The sequence below is a fragment of the Nicotiana attenuata genome, unplaced genomic scaffold (assembly GCF_001879085.1).
Source record: "Nicotiana attenuata strain UT unplaced genomic scaffold, NIATTr2, whole genome shotgun sequence".
Classification (NCBI taxonomy): Eukaryota; Viridiplantae; Streptophyta; class Magnoliopsida; order Solanales; family Solanaceae; genus Nicotiana; species Nicotiana attenuata.
The window spans coordinates 13251-32553 of NW_017671079.1; the positions used below are offsets into that span (position 1 = coordinate 13251).

General features: G+C 38.7%; 1 protein-coding gene across 1 annotated transcript; it reads right to left on the reverse strand.

Annotated features, from left to right (window-relative positions):
- Window positions 1-10584: 10584 nt before the first annotated feature.
- Window positions 10585-12626, reverse strand: LOC109205760 (rRNA methyltransferase 1, mitochondrial). Its single transcript, XM_019368506.1, has one exon. The coding sequence runs from the start codon at window positions 12343-12345 to the stop codon at window positions 10786-10788; it is 1560 nt and encodes a 519-aa protein (XP_019224051.1). The 5' UTR covers window positions 12346-12626; the 3' UTR covers window positions 10585-10785.
- Between the last annotated feature and the right edge of the window lie 6677 nt (window positions 12627-19303).

Sequence of the window (19303 nt, forward strand, 5' to 3'; positions counted from 1 at the left end):
TTCTAACTAGAGTTCTGCCAATCTCCTGGGAAAGCAAAATCACTGCCATTCAGGAATCCAAGAACATTGCTACTTTAAAGTTGGATGAACTGATTGGAAATCTCACTGCCTATGAATTGAGAAGGCAAACAATGAAGATGGATGCTCCAAAGAAAGAAAGAAGTCTAGCTCTCAGAATTTCAGAAGGATCAGATCTTGAAGATGATGAAATGGCTATGATAACCAGAGATTTCAAGAAATATCTTATGAGAGGAAAGGGTGCTTCAAAAGGAACAACATTCAGCAAACCTAGGGCTCCTGAGAAACAAATCAATGAGGGGTGTTACAAGTGTGGAAGACTGATCACCACATCAGAAACTGCCCTCAATGGGAGATTGAATGGAAGAAAGAAAGAGCAGAAAGAAGAAACAGGAAGAAGGAACAGGTTCAACCAAAAAGGAACAAGGGATCAACTAAAGCTATGGTTGCTGCATGGGGAGAAACAACAGATGAGGACTCAGAAAATGAAGCTGAAGATGAGCAAGCTCTTATGGCCATCGGAGAATCAGAAGATGAACAGGAGGACCAAGTGAAGGGAAGTAGCCAAATATGGTACATGGATAGTGGCTGCTCAAAACATATGACTGGTAATAAACTTGAGAACCTAAAAGGAGGTAATGTCTCCTTTGGAAATGGAAAGAAAGGTGAGATCATTGGTGTTGGAAAGGGAAGGAGAGTTAACAATATTTACATTGTAGATCTGTCAACTCTCTCTGAAAATGAACTCACTTGCTTGAGTGTGTTAATTAATGATCCCCTCCTTTGGCACAAAAGACTTGGCCATGCCAGTCTAAATCAATTGAACAAATTAGTCTCCAAGGACTTGGTGATAGGGTTACCTAATATCAAGTTCAAGGAAGACAAAGTTTGTGAGGCATGTGCAAGGGGGAAGCAAGTAAGGTCATCCTTCAAACCTAAGAAAATGGAACATGAAGATGAAGCTATTGGACTGGTGAGAAAATTGACTGAAGCCACAGAACAAGTCAAAGTGGCATCAAAGGAAGGAGTAGGTGATGGAACAGGTCCTCTCACCCAGGGCAACCTGACAGGGGGAACCAATCCGAAGGATCCTGTACCTGAACCTGTTCCTCTGCAGCATAACTATGAAGGAGAAACTAGCAGGAACCAGATGGTGGGAAATCTTACAAGTACCTGAGTTCTCACCCCTTTGAGAACATCATCAATGATCCAACATCTAGGGTCAAGATAAGATCACAATTGAAGAACCTGTGTGCATTTGATGCTTTTCTGTCCCTCATTGAACCTAAAAATGTGAGGAAGCTTTACAAGATGCAGATTGGGTCAATGCTATGNCCTTAAAAAAAGATTAAGTTCCTGTCTAAAGAAAATTAGGCTGATCTGCTGATGGACTTCATAGATGAGTCTGAAATAATAAACAGTGAGAAGGATGTTCTGTCTAAGGAATGTGTTATCCTAGAAGAAAAATGTAAAAGGGTAGAGTCTAGGGCTGATGAGAGTGACAACACAAATACTGAGTTGAAGAACCAGGTTCATCAACTTGAAAATAAGATTCTAGAACTTAGATCTGAAAATATTAAACTGAAATTAGGAACAGGAAAGAAAAGGGCTGATCAATCATTTCTCACCCTAGAAGAAAATCTAGGAAAAATGAAAGATGAACTGTACAAGAAAGATGAATTGATTAAAGTCCTAAAAGAAGATTTAGGAAAGGTAAAGCATGAACTAGACAGAACATGCAAATGGAACAAGGCTTCCGATGCACTCTCCTGGCTGCAAGAACATCATAGTAGCAACAAGAGAGGACTTGGATTTGGGACACAAGCTCCAAAATGGGATCCCAAAAACAAGTATCTCACACTTCCTGAGAATAAGATCTGCACACACTGTGGTAATACTGGCCATTACAAAAATAAATGTAATGCAAGAGAAAAGGCCAGTCAAAAGAACAAAGCCTTTGTTCAAGAAAAGCACAAACTGCCTGGTTGGGCAAAGAAAAATTTAATTCATCCTTTTGCCCATAGAAAGGGACCCAAACTAGTTTGGGTTCCTAAGACTAACCCATGATTTCTTTTTGCAGGACTAAGTGAAGGGAAGTAGCCAAATATGGTACATGGATAGTGGCTGCTCAAAACATATGACTGGTAACAAGAACCAGTTCCTTTCACTTGAGAACCTAAAAGGAGGTAATGTCTCCTTTGGAAATGGAAAGAAAGGTGAGATCATTGGTGTTGGAAAGGTAGGAAAGACAGACTCTCATTCCATTGAGAATGTCTATTTGATAGATGGCTTAAAATATAGCCTGATAAGTGTGTCACAACTGTGTGATAGAGGCAACCTTGTGGCTTTCACTTCCACAAAATGTTTTGTGATTAGCCTTACTACTGACAAGATTGTTTTGCAGGGAAGGAGAGTTAACAATATTTACATTGTAGATCTGTCAGCTCTCTCTGAAAATTAACTAACTTGCTTGAGTGTGTTAATTAATGATCCCCTCCTTTGGCACAAAAGACTTGGCCATGCCAGTCTAAATCAATTGAACAAATTAGTCTCCAAGGACTTGGTGATAGAGTTACCTAATATCAAGTTCAAGGAAGACAAAGTTTGTGAGGCATGTGCAAGGGGGAAGCAGGTAAGGTCATCCTTCAAACCTAAGAAAATGGTAAGTACGTCCAAGACGTTGGAACTGGTTCATATGGATCTTTGTGGTCCAATGAGAACCATGAGCAGAGGTGGTAAAAGATATGTAATGGTGCTTGTTGATGATTATTCTAGATTTACCTGGGTATTGTTTCTAACTTCTAAAGATGAAGCATTTGAAATGTTCACTGCTTTTATTAGAAAAACCCAGAAACAATTAGGAAATCAACTTGCATCCATTAGGTCTGATCATGGAACTGAATTTGAAAATGCAAAGTTTGCTAATTTTTGTGATGAAAATGGAATAGATCATAATTTTTCTGCCCCTAGGACTCCTCAGCAAAATGGGGTAGTTGAAAGGAAGAACAGGACCCTTGAGGATATGGCAAGGACCATGCTACTTTCTAGTAAACTACCTCATAGCTTCTGGGTAGAGGCTATAAACACTGCTTGTTATATAATAAATAGATGCATGACTAGACCTCTTGTAGAGAAAACTCCCTATGAGTTACTTAAAGGGAGAAAAACAAGCATATCCCATCTTAGGGTTTTTGGGTGTAAGTGCTATGTGCACAATAATGGCAAAGACTCCCTAGGTAAGTTTGATCCCAGAAGTGATGAGGGAGTATTCTTGGGATATTCTTCACATAGCAAAGCATACAAAGTGTTTAATAAAAGAACTCTATGTGTTGAAGAGAGTGTACATGTTGTGTTTGATGAATCTAACACTCTTTCTGAGAGACAGGAACATGAAGATGAAGCCATTGGACTGGTGAGACAATTGACTGAAGCCACAGCACAAGTCAAAGTGGCATCAAAGGAAGGAGCAAGTGATGGAACAAGTCCTCTCACCCAGGGCAACCTGACAGGGGGAACCAATCTGAAGGAACCTGTACCTGAACCTGTTCCTCTGCAGCATAACTATGAAGGAGAAACTAGCAAGAACCAGATGGTGGGGAAATCTTACAAGTACCTGAGTTCTCACCCCATTGAGAACATCATCAATGATCCAACATCTGGGGTCAAGACAAGATCACAACTGAAGAACCTGTGTGCATTTGATGCTTTTCTGTCCCTCATTGAACCTAAAAATGTGAGTGAAGCTCTACAAGATGCAGATTGGGTCAATGCTATGCAAGATGAGCTCAATCAGTTTGAAAGAAGCCAAGTCTTTGCACTTAGTTCCAAAACCAAAAGACAGGTCAGTCATTGGGACAAAATGGGTCTTCAGGAACAAACTAGATGAAGATGGAACAGTTACAAGAAATAAGGCAAGGTTGGTGGTTCAAGGCTATAGTCAAGAGGAAGGCATTGATTATGATGAGACTTTTGCTCCAGTGGCTAGACTTGAAGCAATTAGACTCCTCATAGCCTTTGCAGCACATATGGAATTCACTCTTCATCAAATGGATGTCAAAAGTGCCTTCCTAAATGGCTATCTCAAAGAAGAAGTGTTTGTGAGACAACCTCCAGGATTCGAAAGTAAAGAATGTCCTGATCATGTATACAAGCTAGATAAAGCTCTCTATGGTCTCAAGCAGGCCCCAAGAGCTTGGTATGAAAGATTGTCAAAATTCCTTCTGGAGCATGGGTACAAAAGAGGTAAAATTGACAGCACTTTGTTCCTAAGGAAAAAGGTAAAGATCTTCTTGTTGTACAAATATATGTTGATGATATAATATTTGGGGCCACTATAGATAGGTTGAGCAAGGAATTTGCTAAATTAATGGGAAGTGAGTTTGAAATTAGTATGATGGGTGAACTAAATTTCTTCCTAGGCTTACAGATAAAACAAAGCTCAAATGGAACCATGATTCATCAACAGAAATATACAAAGGAACTAATCAAGAAGTTTAAAATGGAGGACTCTAAAGAAATAGATACACCTATTGCAACTGCCACTAAATTAGATGCTGATGAACCTGGTTCATCAGTTGATCAAAAGTTGTATAGGGGTATGATTGGTTCACTCTTGTATCTTACTGCCAGCAGACCTGATATTGTTTTCAGTGTAGGACTTTGTCTCACTTGACTGCTGTCAAAAGGATACTGAGATATCTGAAAGGGACCACTGAATTATGCCTATGGTATCCTAAAGGTGGTAATTTTGATCTAGTAGGTTATGCTGATGCTGACTATGCAGGTTTCCTAGTGGATAGAAAAAGCACTTCAGGTATGGCTCACTTTCTTTGTTTATGTCTTGTATCATGGGCCACCAAGAAACAGAATTCAGTAGCCCTATCTACTGCTGAAGCTGAGTATGTGGCTGCTGCTTCTTGTTGTGCTCAACTACTGTGGATCAAGCAACAATTAGTAGACTTTGGTATAGAAGTGGGATGGATACCAATATTCTGTGATAACACTAGTGCTATAAGTATGACAAAGAACCCGGTTCATCACAAAAGGACTAAGCACATAGATGTTAGACACCACTTCTTAAGAGACAACTATGAAAAAGGGCTAATCTCCATAGAATTTTGTGCTACTGATAAACAAATAGCTGACATCTTCACTAAGGCACTGAGTAGAGAAAATTTTGAAAGGAACAGGTTGGAGTTAGGGATGATTAAGATCACCTAAAAGGTCCAGTTCAGAAAGTACAAAAAAAAATATTTTTGGCTAGGAGTTCTTAATTTTTGTGAATATTAGACTAATTTCTACTCAGTCTCATACTGTAAATAGTATACTCTTGTGACATGTGTCTATGCAATTCACTAATCTCTTACAAACTTTCTATTTTGACATTTGAGGCATAATCAAGAGAAGTTTCACTTGAAGAACCTGGTTCATCAAATTATGCTCATGAGAAAGTTCAGGTATGTTTCTATTCTTTGCACAATTAGAAAAATTTAATTATCAATCATGAGCAAGAGTCCTAGATATACCAAACGTCCTAACAATTCTATCTGTTGGGTCAATTGAACCATTTTCATTGAAACTAGAAGTCTAAATATAACGGCACCTCCTCCTAAATTCTAGTAATTCAAATTAATCTCTACGGAGACCGGAACTCTAAATTGATTAGACCTCTATGTGACTACTGAAAAGGCTGCAGTTTCTGAGTAATAATTACCCTCTTTCAAAACCCCTGATAATTCTCTCTCGTCTCTGAAACTCTCCAAAGCTTTCACACCACCAAAATTCTCTTAGGGTTTTCAGAAATTCCTCACCATGACAAATCCTTAAAACAATCCTGGCACTCCACCACCTGTTTCACCCAACACCTCATCTTCCACACCACCAGTCGAAAACCCAAAACCTAGATTCCATCGCCAGAAAATGCTAACAAGAAAAACTGTAGCTACAGGTTCTTTGAGAAAAACTTTGAATGAAAAACTTCAGTCCAGTCAAAAGAAAGCAGGCCCAGCAGCTGAGACCAACTCTAGCTCTGAATCTGATGATTACATCTCCACCAGTGAAGGAGATGAACCTGGGTCTTCTGAACAAGCCAAAACTCAAGAAACCCAAAGAAAGGTAAAATCTTGCTACGTTTTTTCTGATGTAGTTGAAATGGAGGAAAATCGATTTGTTCTGATAGGGGCTGCTAGAGATGTAGGTGTGACTGATTCTGGGAAAATGAGGAAGAAAAAGAAGAAGGAACCTTTAGCCATATGTGGGGGTGGGGAAGAAGGAGTCTCGAAGTCAGGGGGAAGTGGTTCAGGTGAGGCTGCTGAGGTGTTGATTAATCTGAGTAAACAACAAGATGAACCTGGTTCATCTGATGAAGAGAGTTTGGCTGACTTGTTGAAGAAAGTGGGGGCCAGCTATGGCCTAAAGAAACGCAAGGCTTCCTCACAAAAGACCCCTGCTGCATCCAAACCAACCAAGAAAAGCAAACAATCACCACCCAAGTCTACTCCTAGGATTAGAGCTACTAGAAGTAGGGTCAGGGAAAGTGAAGCAGAATTGAAGAAGGCTTTAGAAGAAAGTAAGAAAAAGAGGAAAGAGAAAGAGAAAGGGAAAGCAAAGATAGGTGAAAGCTCGGAGGCTGTGGTTGAAGAGGAAGAAGAGGAGATGGAACAGGTCCATCTAGAAAGGAGTACTACTGTGGAAGTTCCCACTACCAAATCAAAGGGAACCAGGACTTCTGCCAAGAAGCCCTCCAAGCCAGTACCTGCTGAACCTGTTCTTGCCAAGAGAACAAGGTCAGCTGCAAAAGGAAAACAAGTGAAAATTGCTGAAGAAGATGATGAATGGAGTGAGGATGAAGGAGATGAGTCAGAGAAGGAACAGGACAGATATGCCATGTTTGGCAAGAGGAAAATTCTGAAAGGGAGACTACTCAAGGACCTGGAGGAGCCAGGTATGATAAGGCTTCTGACTGCACTAGAAGCACAGGGCTGGAAGGACATGGTTCTTCATATGGATGGAAAATTGGCCAGGAATGAACTTGTAGAGTTTATGGCAAATGGGACAGTGAAGAATGGGCTGGTGACTAGCACAGTGAAAGGTGTCAAAGTAAAGTTCAATGCTGCTAAGCTGGGCAAGATTCTAGACATCCCTAGTGAGGGATATGATGATTATACAAGGCAGAGGTGACCTTGCCTGGATGGGTTGCCTACTGATCTTCAGATCACAAGGAACTTTTGTGACACCACAACAGATGAAGAGGTACCTGAGGCCAGGGCAGTTCAGAAAAGTGAAATGAGACCAGACCACAAAGTGCTTTTTGAATTTGTCAACAAATGCCTTCTACCCAGACAGGAAAGAAGGCATACAGCAAATTATATGGATCTGGTTCTTATGCAATGCCTGAATGAAGGGAAGCAGATCAACTGGCCTGCCTTTATTGTAAAGCTGCTTGAAAGGGTACTCAATGGCTCAAAAGCTCATGCCATTCCCTATGGATTTATCTTGACAACTGTACTTGAAAGATTGAAAGTTCCCCTGAAAAAGTGGGAAATGGCTTCGAGCAAAGAGCATTTTGGCAGCAAAACCCTTCATGCTTGTGATTATATGCTCAGTACAGCTCCAGTTGAACCTGGTTCTTCAGTAAAAACTCCTGTGAATAGTAAGGTCAGAGCCTTAGTTCAGGAGGTTGGGGCAAAAGACGCTGAGATAGCAAGGCTTCAGGCCAGAGTTGCTGAATTGGAGGGAGAAAGGAATAGGTTGAAAGCTGAACTTGCTAAGGAGAAGGAGAAAAATGAGAGCATGCTTCAACAGATGCTCAATCTGCTACAAACCCAACCCTCCAGCTCTTCTAAGCCTTAGATATTCTGTCCTAGTGTGCACCAGTCTAGACCCCCCCAGTGACCCAGTTTGGGATTTTAGTTGTTTATTTTCTTTTGCTCATGGTTTGGTAATTTTGTTTTTCTTCTTGTGGACTGCATTGTAGAAACACCTTGCTAATCAATGAATGCAGCTTTTCTTGCTTTTTGTTAATTCTGATCCTAATAGGTATTTTTGTTGAGTTGATTTCTGATTAACTAAAGCATGTGTTCACTTGCAGTTGCCCCAGTGGCCATGAGTACTAATTAGGTTACTGAGCTCACATTATTTATGCAACTTTTCGATGATGCCAAAAGGAGGAAGATATTGTGCTTAAATTCATTATCTGAACAAGTGATTTTTATGACCTAACTTAAATCTGGCCTTTATGGTAAGTTGAAAATTCTCTAAAAATTTTCTAAGTGTTGATATTTCAGCTAAGTTTCACAGGTTCTCTGATCACTAAAAGCACAGAGTTTGTCATCATCAAAAAGGGGGAATTTGTTGGCCCAAGTTCAGTTGAAGTTTTGAAGATTGACAGATGAACTCAGGGAAGGACCTGGTCCATCTTGAGAGACACAGTTAGTCATAACCATTGCACATGGAAGGCACGTGAGGAAGATATGTATTACGCAGCAAATATCTTCTGAATGAAATCGAAAAGGTTGCATTGAGTTCTAAGAAGGACAGTCTCCTTATGATAAGAGAACACAATCCTAAGCTAGGATAAGGATGGGAGTTTGTATTGGTTAAGGACTCAAATCGACTACGGATAAGCATTGGAGTCTCGATCAAACTCTAACTGCTAATCCATTAAATAACCAAGTTGTTCTCTTTTACAGGCAATGCACATAAGCAGAAGTTAAGCATATTTGAGAGCAAAAAGATCAAGTCTGTTTTGCAAGCAACATATGCGAGATACAAGTGTGCACGTCTGAAGCTACATGAACTAAGATAGAAGAACCAGTTTCATCATTGTGTTTATTCTAAGTCTAGTTCAATTGTAGTAGGTTTTCCTATTGTACCTTTCAGCTTTCTTAGAAGCAATTGTATTAGGTACTCTGAGTATTCAAGTTAGAGTTAACTTGAAAGTGTCGCAACAGTTGAGACTGTGTGCTACACTGGGATTAGAGTTAATCCTTAGGTTTACAAAGAGTTTTGTAAATGCAGTTTTTGGCTCAGTGATTTTAGTGGAGTTTGGGAAAATCCTACTGAGTAGTAGGTCGTGGTTTTTTCACCTTTTGAGCCAGGTGTTTTCCACGTAAAAATCTCTGTGCACTTTACTTTCAGTATTTATTATTCCGCAAACTGCTGTAGTTAGAACACTTAGAAGAACCAGGTTCTTCTAACGCGAAAATTAGGTACCACACAAATCACCCCCCTCTTGTGTGGTATTGACTTTTATAACATCAAACAAGAAATAAAGAAAATAAACAAAAGGAAAGAAAAAAAGAGAATAAAAAAAATGAAAAGAAAGGAGCCAAAAATTGGGTATGGAATCAGATTATGATGGGGAAAAAATAAGGAACAATATGATTGAGAAAAAATATATGAACAGCAAGGGATAAAAAAGTAAAAAATAAAGAAAGAACGAGAAAAGAAAAGGAGAATAAAGAGGCATTACCCACAAATAAGAAGATAATAGTATCACAATTCTGGAGATCAGAAACAAATAATTAGCGAGAAGTTTAATTACCTAAAAACATTAGCACAAGCATTTCATATTTAAACCCCAAAAACAACTATAGGTCATGTACTACTTGTTTCGATAAGGAAGTCATGTAAGCAAGTGTATTTTCAAGTAATTAGTCAAAATCATGCACAAAATTGGGCAGTTGAAGGTCACAATGAAAAACCAGGGATATTCTTCTTCTTTTTCTTCTTTTTGAATGGTGAAAACCTCAAACAATTTACTTACCTCTCTATCATGTAAAATCAATAGGGGAACTCCCATCCAAACCCACACAATAACAAGAAACAAATGAACAAATGGAAAAGACAAAAGAAACAAGAGATCTCTGACTTCCATTCTCCATGGAAATCATAACTTCATGCAAACTCAAGGCTCACGTGATTGACAAACTCTACCCAAGAATAGTCAAGCTATGATACTCAAAAGCAAACCTCCAAACATGATTTTCCTTTTGTTAGAACAGTAACGCTAAGAAAGGTTTCGTTTAGCATCTCTAACCGCAATATTATATGACCTTCCCAGTATCTCGTTTCACACCGAGTATTCAAAGATTTTTATCTTTTCTGCTTTGCAAATCCATGGATGTAGCAGTTAATAATCACAAGACAAAAACTCAACCATAATGAATCAGTAATCACTATCTGTCTATTGTCAAACTTATGTTTATTCAAGAACCAGGCATGAGTCTATAGGTCAACCAAATGTCCCAAGGTACCATGAAATCGAAAAACGCATTGGCTTGCCATGACCCCACCACAGCAAACATCATAAACCTTTATCCTGGTCACATTTTTCAGTAGTAAAATTAATACTATACAGTGTTAATGCTATTTTGATATTTAGATCTGCAACAATTTCAGTATTGTACTCTAGTTGATCATACATGTCATTGTTTGTTGTTAGTTGTTACTGTTTTCATGCATTATCAGTTCCAACCTACCATCAAACCTACCATGCCTACAATTACAAAGGGTAACTCCAACAACAACCAAGTTAGTACAGAGAAGAAATATCACAAGCAGAACTAGTTCAACAAGTCTTGGATAGATTACTTTGATATGCAAGGTGAACAAAGCCGACTAATTGCAGAAAAATCACCAATTGCCTGTACGCATAATTAAATTACTCCTTGCACAACACAGAAACAAGACCATCAAAATGCAGATGAAAGTCGTCGAAACAATTGCAATCGAATCTACTAAAATTACATTAGCTTGTTTTTCTTGTTAGTTGTTTTTGCTACAATTGCTGGCAATCAAGTGATGAAGAAGCACACCTGCTGCTACACTTACATTCAAGCTTTCCACGGCCATGAAGGACCTAAAGCTCTGACCTGACGAACTATGATCATCTTCGTCTTCTCCGACAATTATATCCACGGGGATGTTTCCTGGAATTTTAACTAACTGGGTACAAGATCTCTCCACCAATGGCCTCAGACCAGTGCCCTCACTTCCCAAAACAAGGATTGTAGGAGCACCAGGCACAATCTCACGCAATGGAACAGCTCTTGAAGAAACAGATCCACCTATGACCCGCCATCCATTTTCTGCTGAAGACGTTAGGAATTGCATCATATTCTTGCAAGACCTCAGCTCCACTAACTCAAGTGAACCGGCACTTGCTTTGCTCACTACCCCACTCAACGGTGCAGAGTTCTTAGCACACAAGACAATCCCTGCAGCTCCAAAAAAGTAAGCAGACCGTATAATTGCCCCCAAATTCTGAGGATCAGTAACCTCATCCAAAGCTACCCAAAGAGGAGTGCTCTCTTCCTCAGTTGAAACAGGTTCCAACTCCTTGATACCAACCATTTCCAATGGAGACGCATCGAGGACCAGTCCCTGATGAGGCCTGTTATCAGCAAACATATTGAGGTCATGTTTAGATACCTCCTTTTTACTCAATCCAACTTTTTCCGCCATCCTCAAAACTCTTTCAAACCCTTTCTTATCCTTCTTTTTCCTGTTATTCCCACTCAAATCCAATCCTTCCTGTACATACAGAGAATAAAATTCCCTTCTTCCCGCAGACAATGCAGCCAAAACAGGGCCAACCCCATAAATTCCCTCGCCAATCATTCGCGGTATGGTTGATTCAGTTGCCTCTTTCCATGTCTTTTTACCCCAACTATCTTGATTGTTCCACCTTCTGACCTCCGGCCTATCAGACCCCGGTCTTACCTTAATCCGATTGAACGTGTTCTTAATCTTATCCCACCTTGGATCATCAACTTCCTCCATATCTCCCTCATCGTTTTCTCCTTCACCACTATAAGTTTTTCCCTGATAATCGTCTCGTCTATCCTCATATCTCTTGAATTCTGCACTTTTGACAGCAGAACGACCATCTTTTAAGAACTTCTCAGCCGATTCCTCCCACGAAGATCGGCTTATAACAACTTTTTCATTTCTCTTAGTTTGTTTAGCTTTATCTTTTGCAAGCCAAGGAAGATTCTTTTCACTGCCTTGTGCTATTTTCCCATAATCCGAAGCTGAATAACTTCTAGCAGTAATTAAACAGTAGTTACCAAGACGATATTTTGGGTGAAATCCACATGAAAAATTCACAGATATATCCAGGTTCAAATTTTTAGAAGGTGGTTTAGTGCTGAGAGGGACTAAAGTTCTGGGGCTTAATAAGCGATTCAAATCATGGGTTTGGGATTTCTTGCAGATAGGATTAGAAATACTCAAAGATGTGAACTTGAAATGGTGCTTTAGAATTGTTGGATGGCATACAACTAGTAAAGACTGTGGCTTTGAAGTGTGAAATTGCTTTAGCATAATGGGATATTTGTCAAGGAAACCTTAATATAATAGCAAATGAAAATAAATGGCAACAATATATACCTTTGCTTGACGTTGTTGAGCTCAAGGATTTTAGGAGGGTTTATCCGTTTCTCTGCTGCTGCTGCTGTCGAAAGGAGGGGCAGTGGGATGAGTTGATAGTTTCCGGGCTAAATTATAGCTCAACCCTTGAGGTTCAGCATTATTCAGTTTAGGTCCCCTGACTTTCAAATGGTGGCGGATGTAGCGTTCCCTCTCCAAACCAATGTTTTAAGGCGAGACGTTTTGTGTTTACACGGGGGAGGCGCAAACCCTAAGACGGGATGCATAAGCCTCATGAATCTTATTTTTTAATCTTTAACAAATAAATGATGAGACGTTAGGTTGAAATTTTAGAGACAGACGCCTAAAGGTTTCAAGTTGAGTAGGTCAATAACTGAGTATTTGGAATACAAATTCAGTCAAAGAAAAGAGCCAAAGATGTGTGCACAATCTATCTATATATATCTTCTATATTTTTATAAAAATACGAATATTTTATGTTAAATATTGAACGATTAAAATATCCCCGAAATATTAATCGACTTTTATGCTCTTGAATGTATAATTTAAGAATGTAATCGTAAATTATGCAAGAATAGAATTCTTTTTCGATTAGGACAAAGTAATCCTATTAAATTGAACTGCATCTCCAATTTAGTTTGAAAACTTATTGAGAAGCCAAACACTTCTATAAAGTAAAGCAACCATCAGAATATACAGTTGTAACAGGGTTTAATCGGGGAAAAATAAAAGTAGATGGTTGGCTAGACCATTCTCAATTTTAATAGGAAAGCAATATGTTCTCTATTAGCCTGTTTGGCCAAGCTATAAAATAGCCCGTTTGGCCAAGCTGCATAAATCAGCTTATTTTGAGAAGTGTTTTTCTCAAAAGTGATTTTCTCAAAAAGTACTTTTGGTGAAAAGCATTTTATGTTTGGCTAATTAATTTAAAAAAGCACTTCTGAGCAGCAATTAGTGTTTGGCCAAGCTTTAAAAAATTGCTTCTAAATGTATTTTCTCAAAAGTGCTTTTCAGAAAAGTGCTTTCGGAGAGAAGCTACTTTTTTCTGCTTCTCCTTCTCTTTAAAAGCACTCTTTTCCTTCCAAAAGATTGGCCAAACACCTCAATTTTTTTAAAAGAACATTTTTGGCTAAAAAAAAATGACCCAAAAAAGCTTGGTCAAATAGGCTATATTACTCTGTATAAGTTTTGTGTTTTGTATTGTTAGCCTATTGTTAGGGAGCAAACACATCTTTGTAATGCAAATTGCAGTTAAGAATTTTAGCTAAATGATAAATATTTAGTGCATATATGAGTTTCTCTAATGGATTGTCGTTTATTAGAGGTTGAATTTTATCTTCAATTTCGGTTCATTATCCTTTTCATTGCACATTAAAATATCTTTTATCCTTTTTAACATAAAATTATCCATTCTATTGGATACACTTTAATATTCAAAACTTTACCTGATACAAAAGAATACCGTGAAGTTACTACACCGATATTTCTTAGGTAATGTTTTTATTAATTTGAAGAGTTCAATATTTAGGGTTTAGAATAAATTAAAGATACCCAAAATATTTATAACTCTTCATATTTTGTTTCATTGATAGTGAATGTTGAGAAAATGGAATGAGAGAAAGGATTTTGTTGTTTGGCGGTGGTGTTGGTGCTTACATCATTACAGACCAAAACTTATTTGGGGAAAATATTTAACATTAAGATATGATCATAGTAAAATATGACGAAAGACTTAATGTCACGATCCAAATTTCACATTTGGCCGTCATGATACCAACACCGTTGTTAGACAAGCCAACACTAATCGATTAGTGAATCCTCATTAAAATAATTAATACGTGAAAACCCTTCCTTATTAATAAATTAGTGAATCCTCATTAAAATAATTAATACGTGAAAACCCTTCCTTATTAATAAAGAAACTAGGAGTTTGACTTAAGCATAATTTGATGAAAGTAATAATTACGAAATTTAAATCATGATAGAAATCCAAAATCACAAGTCTACCAATGTATGTGCCAATACCTGGTGTCACAAGTATAGGGCAATATAGTAGAATATACAAAACCATACTATCCTTGTCACGACCCAATATTCCCTCCGTTGGTTTCTGTGACGGCACCTAGTCTTAAGGACTAGGTAAGCCTAATATTTACGGAAGAACAACAATAATAAATAACATCTTAAAAGTTTTCTGGAATGAATCCTTTACGCAATGAACATACTTCCAAAACCCAATATTACAAGTCATAAGTTCTACAGAATTAGCTACCACTTCTAAATATAACTGTTCGGAAAAGAAGGAAACAGATGAATACAAGTAAGAAGGTGACTCCGAAGCCTGAGAATGCAGCAGCAGGTTTTCCTTGAATCTCCTCGGCAGTGATTCGCACAGCTACTAACGATCGATACCTGGATCTGCACAACAAAAATATGCAGAAGAGTAGCATGTGCACCACACCAGTGCCCAGTAAGTATCAAGACTAACCTCGGTGGAGTAGTGACGAGAAACAGTCGAGACACCTACTGGTCTAATAAAATTGAACAAGTATAAGTGTTGAACAATAGAACATAATATCTATATAAGGACTACGCGATAGGGCTAATAACACAGTAATTGCAATAAGGAAGGAAAAAAAGCAAGTAACAGTGGAACACTGTAATAAGAACACAAAAAAGCAAATGAAAATACAACCCAACTCCGAAATCACAATTACAGCAAGGACAAGTCATAACCCAATAACTACGACAACTTTCACATTTGGTCTTAGCTAGCAAACTTCAATCAATTATCCAAATCCCCCAAGTGATAAAAAAAATATTTCGAAATATACTTCGTTCCAATAATATTTTCCCAAAAATAGTTTCTTTCAAAATAAATATCTTTCGCATATAATTTTTTTCTTGAATAATTAACTTTTGAATATAAGTCACCATGTGACGCCTGATCTCAAAATCATATAATATACGGGCCTCAATACATGAACCCTAACACTTGGCATCCTGTACCTTCATCACACCACATAGTCATACTAACAAGTCATGTACCAAATAGGGTCATTCTCACATGGAGGACTAATAAACAATGGTGTGCGTCTACACTCGACAATACCAAAAAGCCTCCTATCTGATTAGGGTGTTTAGCCACGTATATGCTTGTGCAAGTATCCTAACATGGTTCATACCAGCTAGTAAGTATAAGAAATAGAACGGACAACACATATATTATTTACACAAGGATAGGATCAATGAAAACAGCTCAGAACACATCAACACAGAGATAGCAACAGGGGGATCTACCGGGATATCGTCCCGTAGTCCCAAACGTAAATGTGCAGGAGGATCTACTGGAATACCAATCCGTAGTCCCAAAGTAAATATCCAATACAGGGGGATCTACCGGGTGTCGTCCCGTAGTCCCAAATATAAATGTGCAGGGAGATCTACCAGAATACCAATCCGTAGTCCCAAAGTAAATATCCAGTACAGGGGGATCTACCGGGTGTCGCCCCGTAGTCCCAAATATAAATGTACAGGGGGATCTACCGGAATACCGATCCGTAGTCCCAAAGTAAATACGCAGCGCAACCAACAGAAACAACAGTTACATCACAACAGAAGGCTCGTACATCACCACAATACGTATAACAACAACAATGACAGTAATACAAGGTAAAACAAGTAAATGGACTCAAGTCTGTAAATCACAAGGAAACGGCAGAACCAGCTCCTAAAGAATAACCACAGAAAAGAATGCTGACATAAAGGGAACAGTTCAACAGCGGGAAAACTAACATGTAGCAACGATTCCACAATATACAAGTCAATAACAAGGAAATCAATGCGAGTCAAATAGTCCCGGATGAGGGTAAGTCAACAAAGATATAGGTTATCTAAACTCCTTTTAAGGTTGGACGATTTCGAGGATATTCGATAGTTCAATTTAAGGAGAGATGATCTTAGCTTCACTTAAGACTAAACAAATTTCATGAGGGAAAATAATAATTCTCAATTAAGACAAGCAGCTATGAAAAGATAGCATGACAATACGAGATGCGAAATTATTCAATTAAGTCAAATAGGAGTCAATTAGGCAATAAGAGTGAATCATGAAGCAATTAATTCCAATTAAGCATGTAGAGGTGAAACTAGTAAATAGGAAACTCAGTCATGTCAAGAACACATTCATACACAGTGAATAGAAAGACCTAAGAACTCTAAAAGGCCAATTTTTCATAAATAAGTCCGAGTAGCACTGGTCACCTCGCGTTCACGAACTACAATCAACATAGAAGACTCAAATCCTAAGGGGAAGTCCCCCCCACAAGGTTAGGCAAGATACTTACCTCGAACCGGCTAAAAAATCAACCTGAAACCACGCTCTTGCCACGAGTATCCAACTCCGAGTGGCCCAAATCTAATCAAATAAATTTCATAATGTAAATATAACTACAATCAACAAATTTAGCTAAAGGAATCGAAGCTAAGGTAAGAAAATAGAAAAACCCAAAAATCCTCCCCGGGCCCATGTCTCGGAATTAGGTAAAAATTACGGCTAATGAACACCCATCCACTCACGAGTCTAACCATACCAAAATTATTCCAATCCGGTACCAAAATTTTGATCAAAACTCGAAAATTAGGCCTAAGAACTTTTCTCAATTTTCCCTAATTTCTCACCCCAAATACGAAATTATATGATGAATTCATGTTTAGATTAATGGGTTATAAACAAAAAGGAGATAAGAATTATTACCCGCAAACTCCCTCCGAAAATCTCTCCAAAATTCGTCTCCTACCGAGCTTCCAATTCAATTTTGTGATATGAACTCAAAACCCTCGATTTTGAACTTTATATTCTGCCCAGACGCAACCTTAATCGTGATCGCGGAAGCTCCCACGCGATCGCGAAGAACAACTTCGCTGGCTCCTAGATTTACCCTACGCGAACGCGATACTCTCCACGCGAACGCGATGCTTACACTGCTCAGGTCTACTCGATCGCGGTTGACCTCACGCGATTGCGAAGAGAAGCTGTCCATTTCCACAGCTACCTCACTCCTTATTCGCGAACGCGACATAGCCCTCGCGTTCGCGATTCAACCTTCCACCATACTACGCGTTCGCATACCTTTTCCCGCGAATGCGAAGAACAAAACTCCCTCTGCCTCAGCTAAGACTACGCGATCGCGAGCCTACTTACGCGATCGCGATGAAGGAAAGTCTGCAACAGAAAAACCAGAAAATTTGATCCTTCTCCAAGTCCAAAAATGGTCCATTGGACATCCGAAACACACCCGAGGCCCCCGGGACCTCAAAAAAACATATCAACCAATCCTAAAACATCATACGAACTTAGTCCAACCCCCAAATCACATCAAACAACGCTAAAACCCCGAATCACTCTCCAATCCAAACCTAAAGAACTTGAAATTTCAAGAATCCTACAAACGATGCCGAAACCAACCAAACCAAGTCCGATTGACCCCAATTTTGCATACAAGTCACATTTAACACTATGGAGCTATTTCAACTTTCGAAATCGGATTCTGACCCCGATATCAAAATTTCACTATTGATCCGGAAACTTCAAAAATTCAACTTTCGGCATTTCAAGCCTAAATAAGCTACGGACCTCCAAAATACAATCCGAACACACGCCTACGTCTAATATCACCATACGAAGCTGTTGAGATCACCCAAAACCCATTTCGGGGTCGTTTACTCAAAAGTTCAATTACGGTCAAATTCTCACCATTTAAACTTTCAAAACTAGTTTCCTTCTTCCAATTTGATTTTGAATCATCCGTTAACTGAATTCAACCATGCACACAAGTCGATACACATATTATGAAGATGTTCAAGACCTTACGCCGTCGAACAGAGCTTAAATTTTTAAAACGATCGGTCGGGTCGTTACAATCCTACTGTCTGGAAAGGAAATAGACAGGAAAAGTAAAGACATAGAAAGACTCCAGCAGCAGAGCAGCTCAGAAGGGCAGTTCACCGGAAATCTCAAGCCAAAGAGTCCATTATACGCGCCAGACTGATAGCCAGATGCACCTGCCTCAAAGCATGCACAATAAAGTGCAGAAGCATAGTATGAGTACATAAACAATATGTACCCAGCAAGTATCCAGTCTAACCTCGAAGAAGTAGTGACGAGGGGTCGACTTGACACTTACTAGGGTCGATAAATATAATAATATGAAGTTCAATATTCTAATACACAATGTACGTAGATAGCAACCAGTGCGCACAAGAATAATACTGAAAATCCCTTATCAAATCAATAAATCTAGGCATTTCCTTCATTTAAAACAAGTGGCCTTTCAAGCAATGAATCATACGAATTATAAGGTTCTGGTTCCATTATTACACACAAATACCACCGAGGACGTTCGGCCCGATCCAACATAAAAGTAAACTGTGCACTACTGAGGATCGAAAGGCCCGAACCATATATATACAATTATCAACCTGCGAGGCGAATGGCCCGCTCCCATGAGAGTAGTGGAAGTAATCACCCCGCTAACGAAATATACTTGCGACGCGATTAAGTATAAATACAATTTAAATGTTTCCTTAATTCTTTTCAAAATAATTATTTACTTGAAATCCTTGAGCGCTTAAGTATAAATACAACTTAAACGCGGTTTTTCTCATGATAGCCTGACGAGATTATATAGAAGTTTTAATGACTTGGTCTAATATAATCTTTTCATCTTGATTAGCATTGGTGGTTTATTATTTTTGAGCGCATAATTCAAATTTGTTGCTGACAGTGTCATATGTAGGTTATAGCATTGCATTACACGTCAAATAAGAATTTACTAGACATGTGTTTCATACCTTTTTATTATTTCTTCTATTTCACTTTATTTGTCATAGT

Excerpts from the sequence above, each read along its gene's own strand:
- LOC109205760 (XM_019368506.1), bottom strand. The coding sequence starts at position 12,345 with ATGCTAAAGCAATTTCACACTTCAAAGCCACAGTCTTTACTAGTTGTA.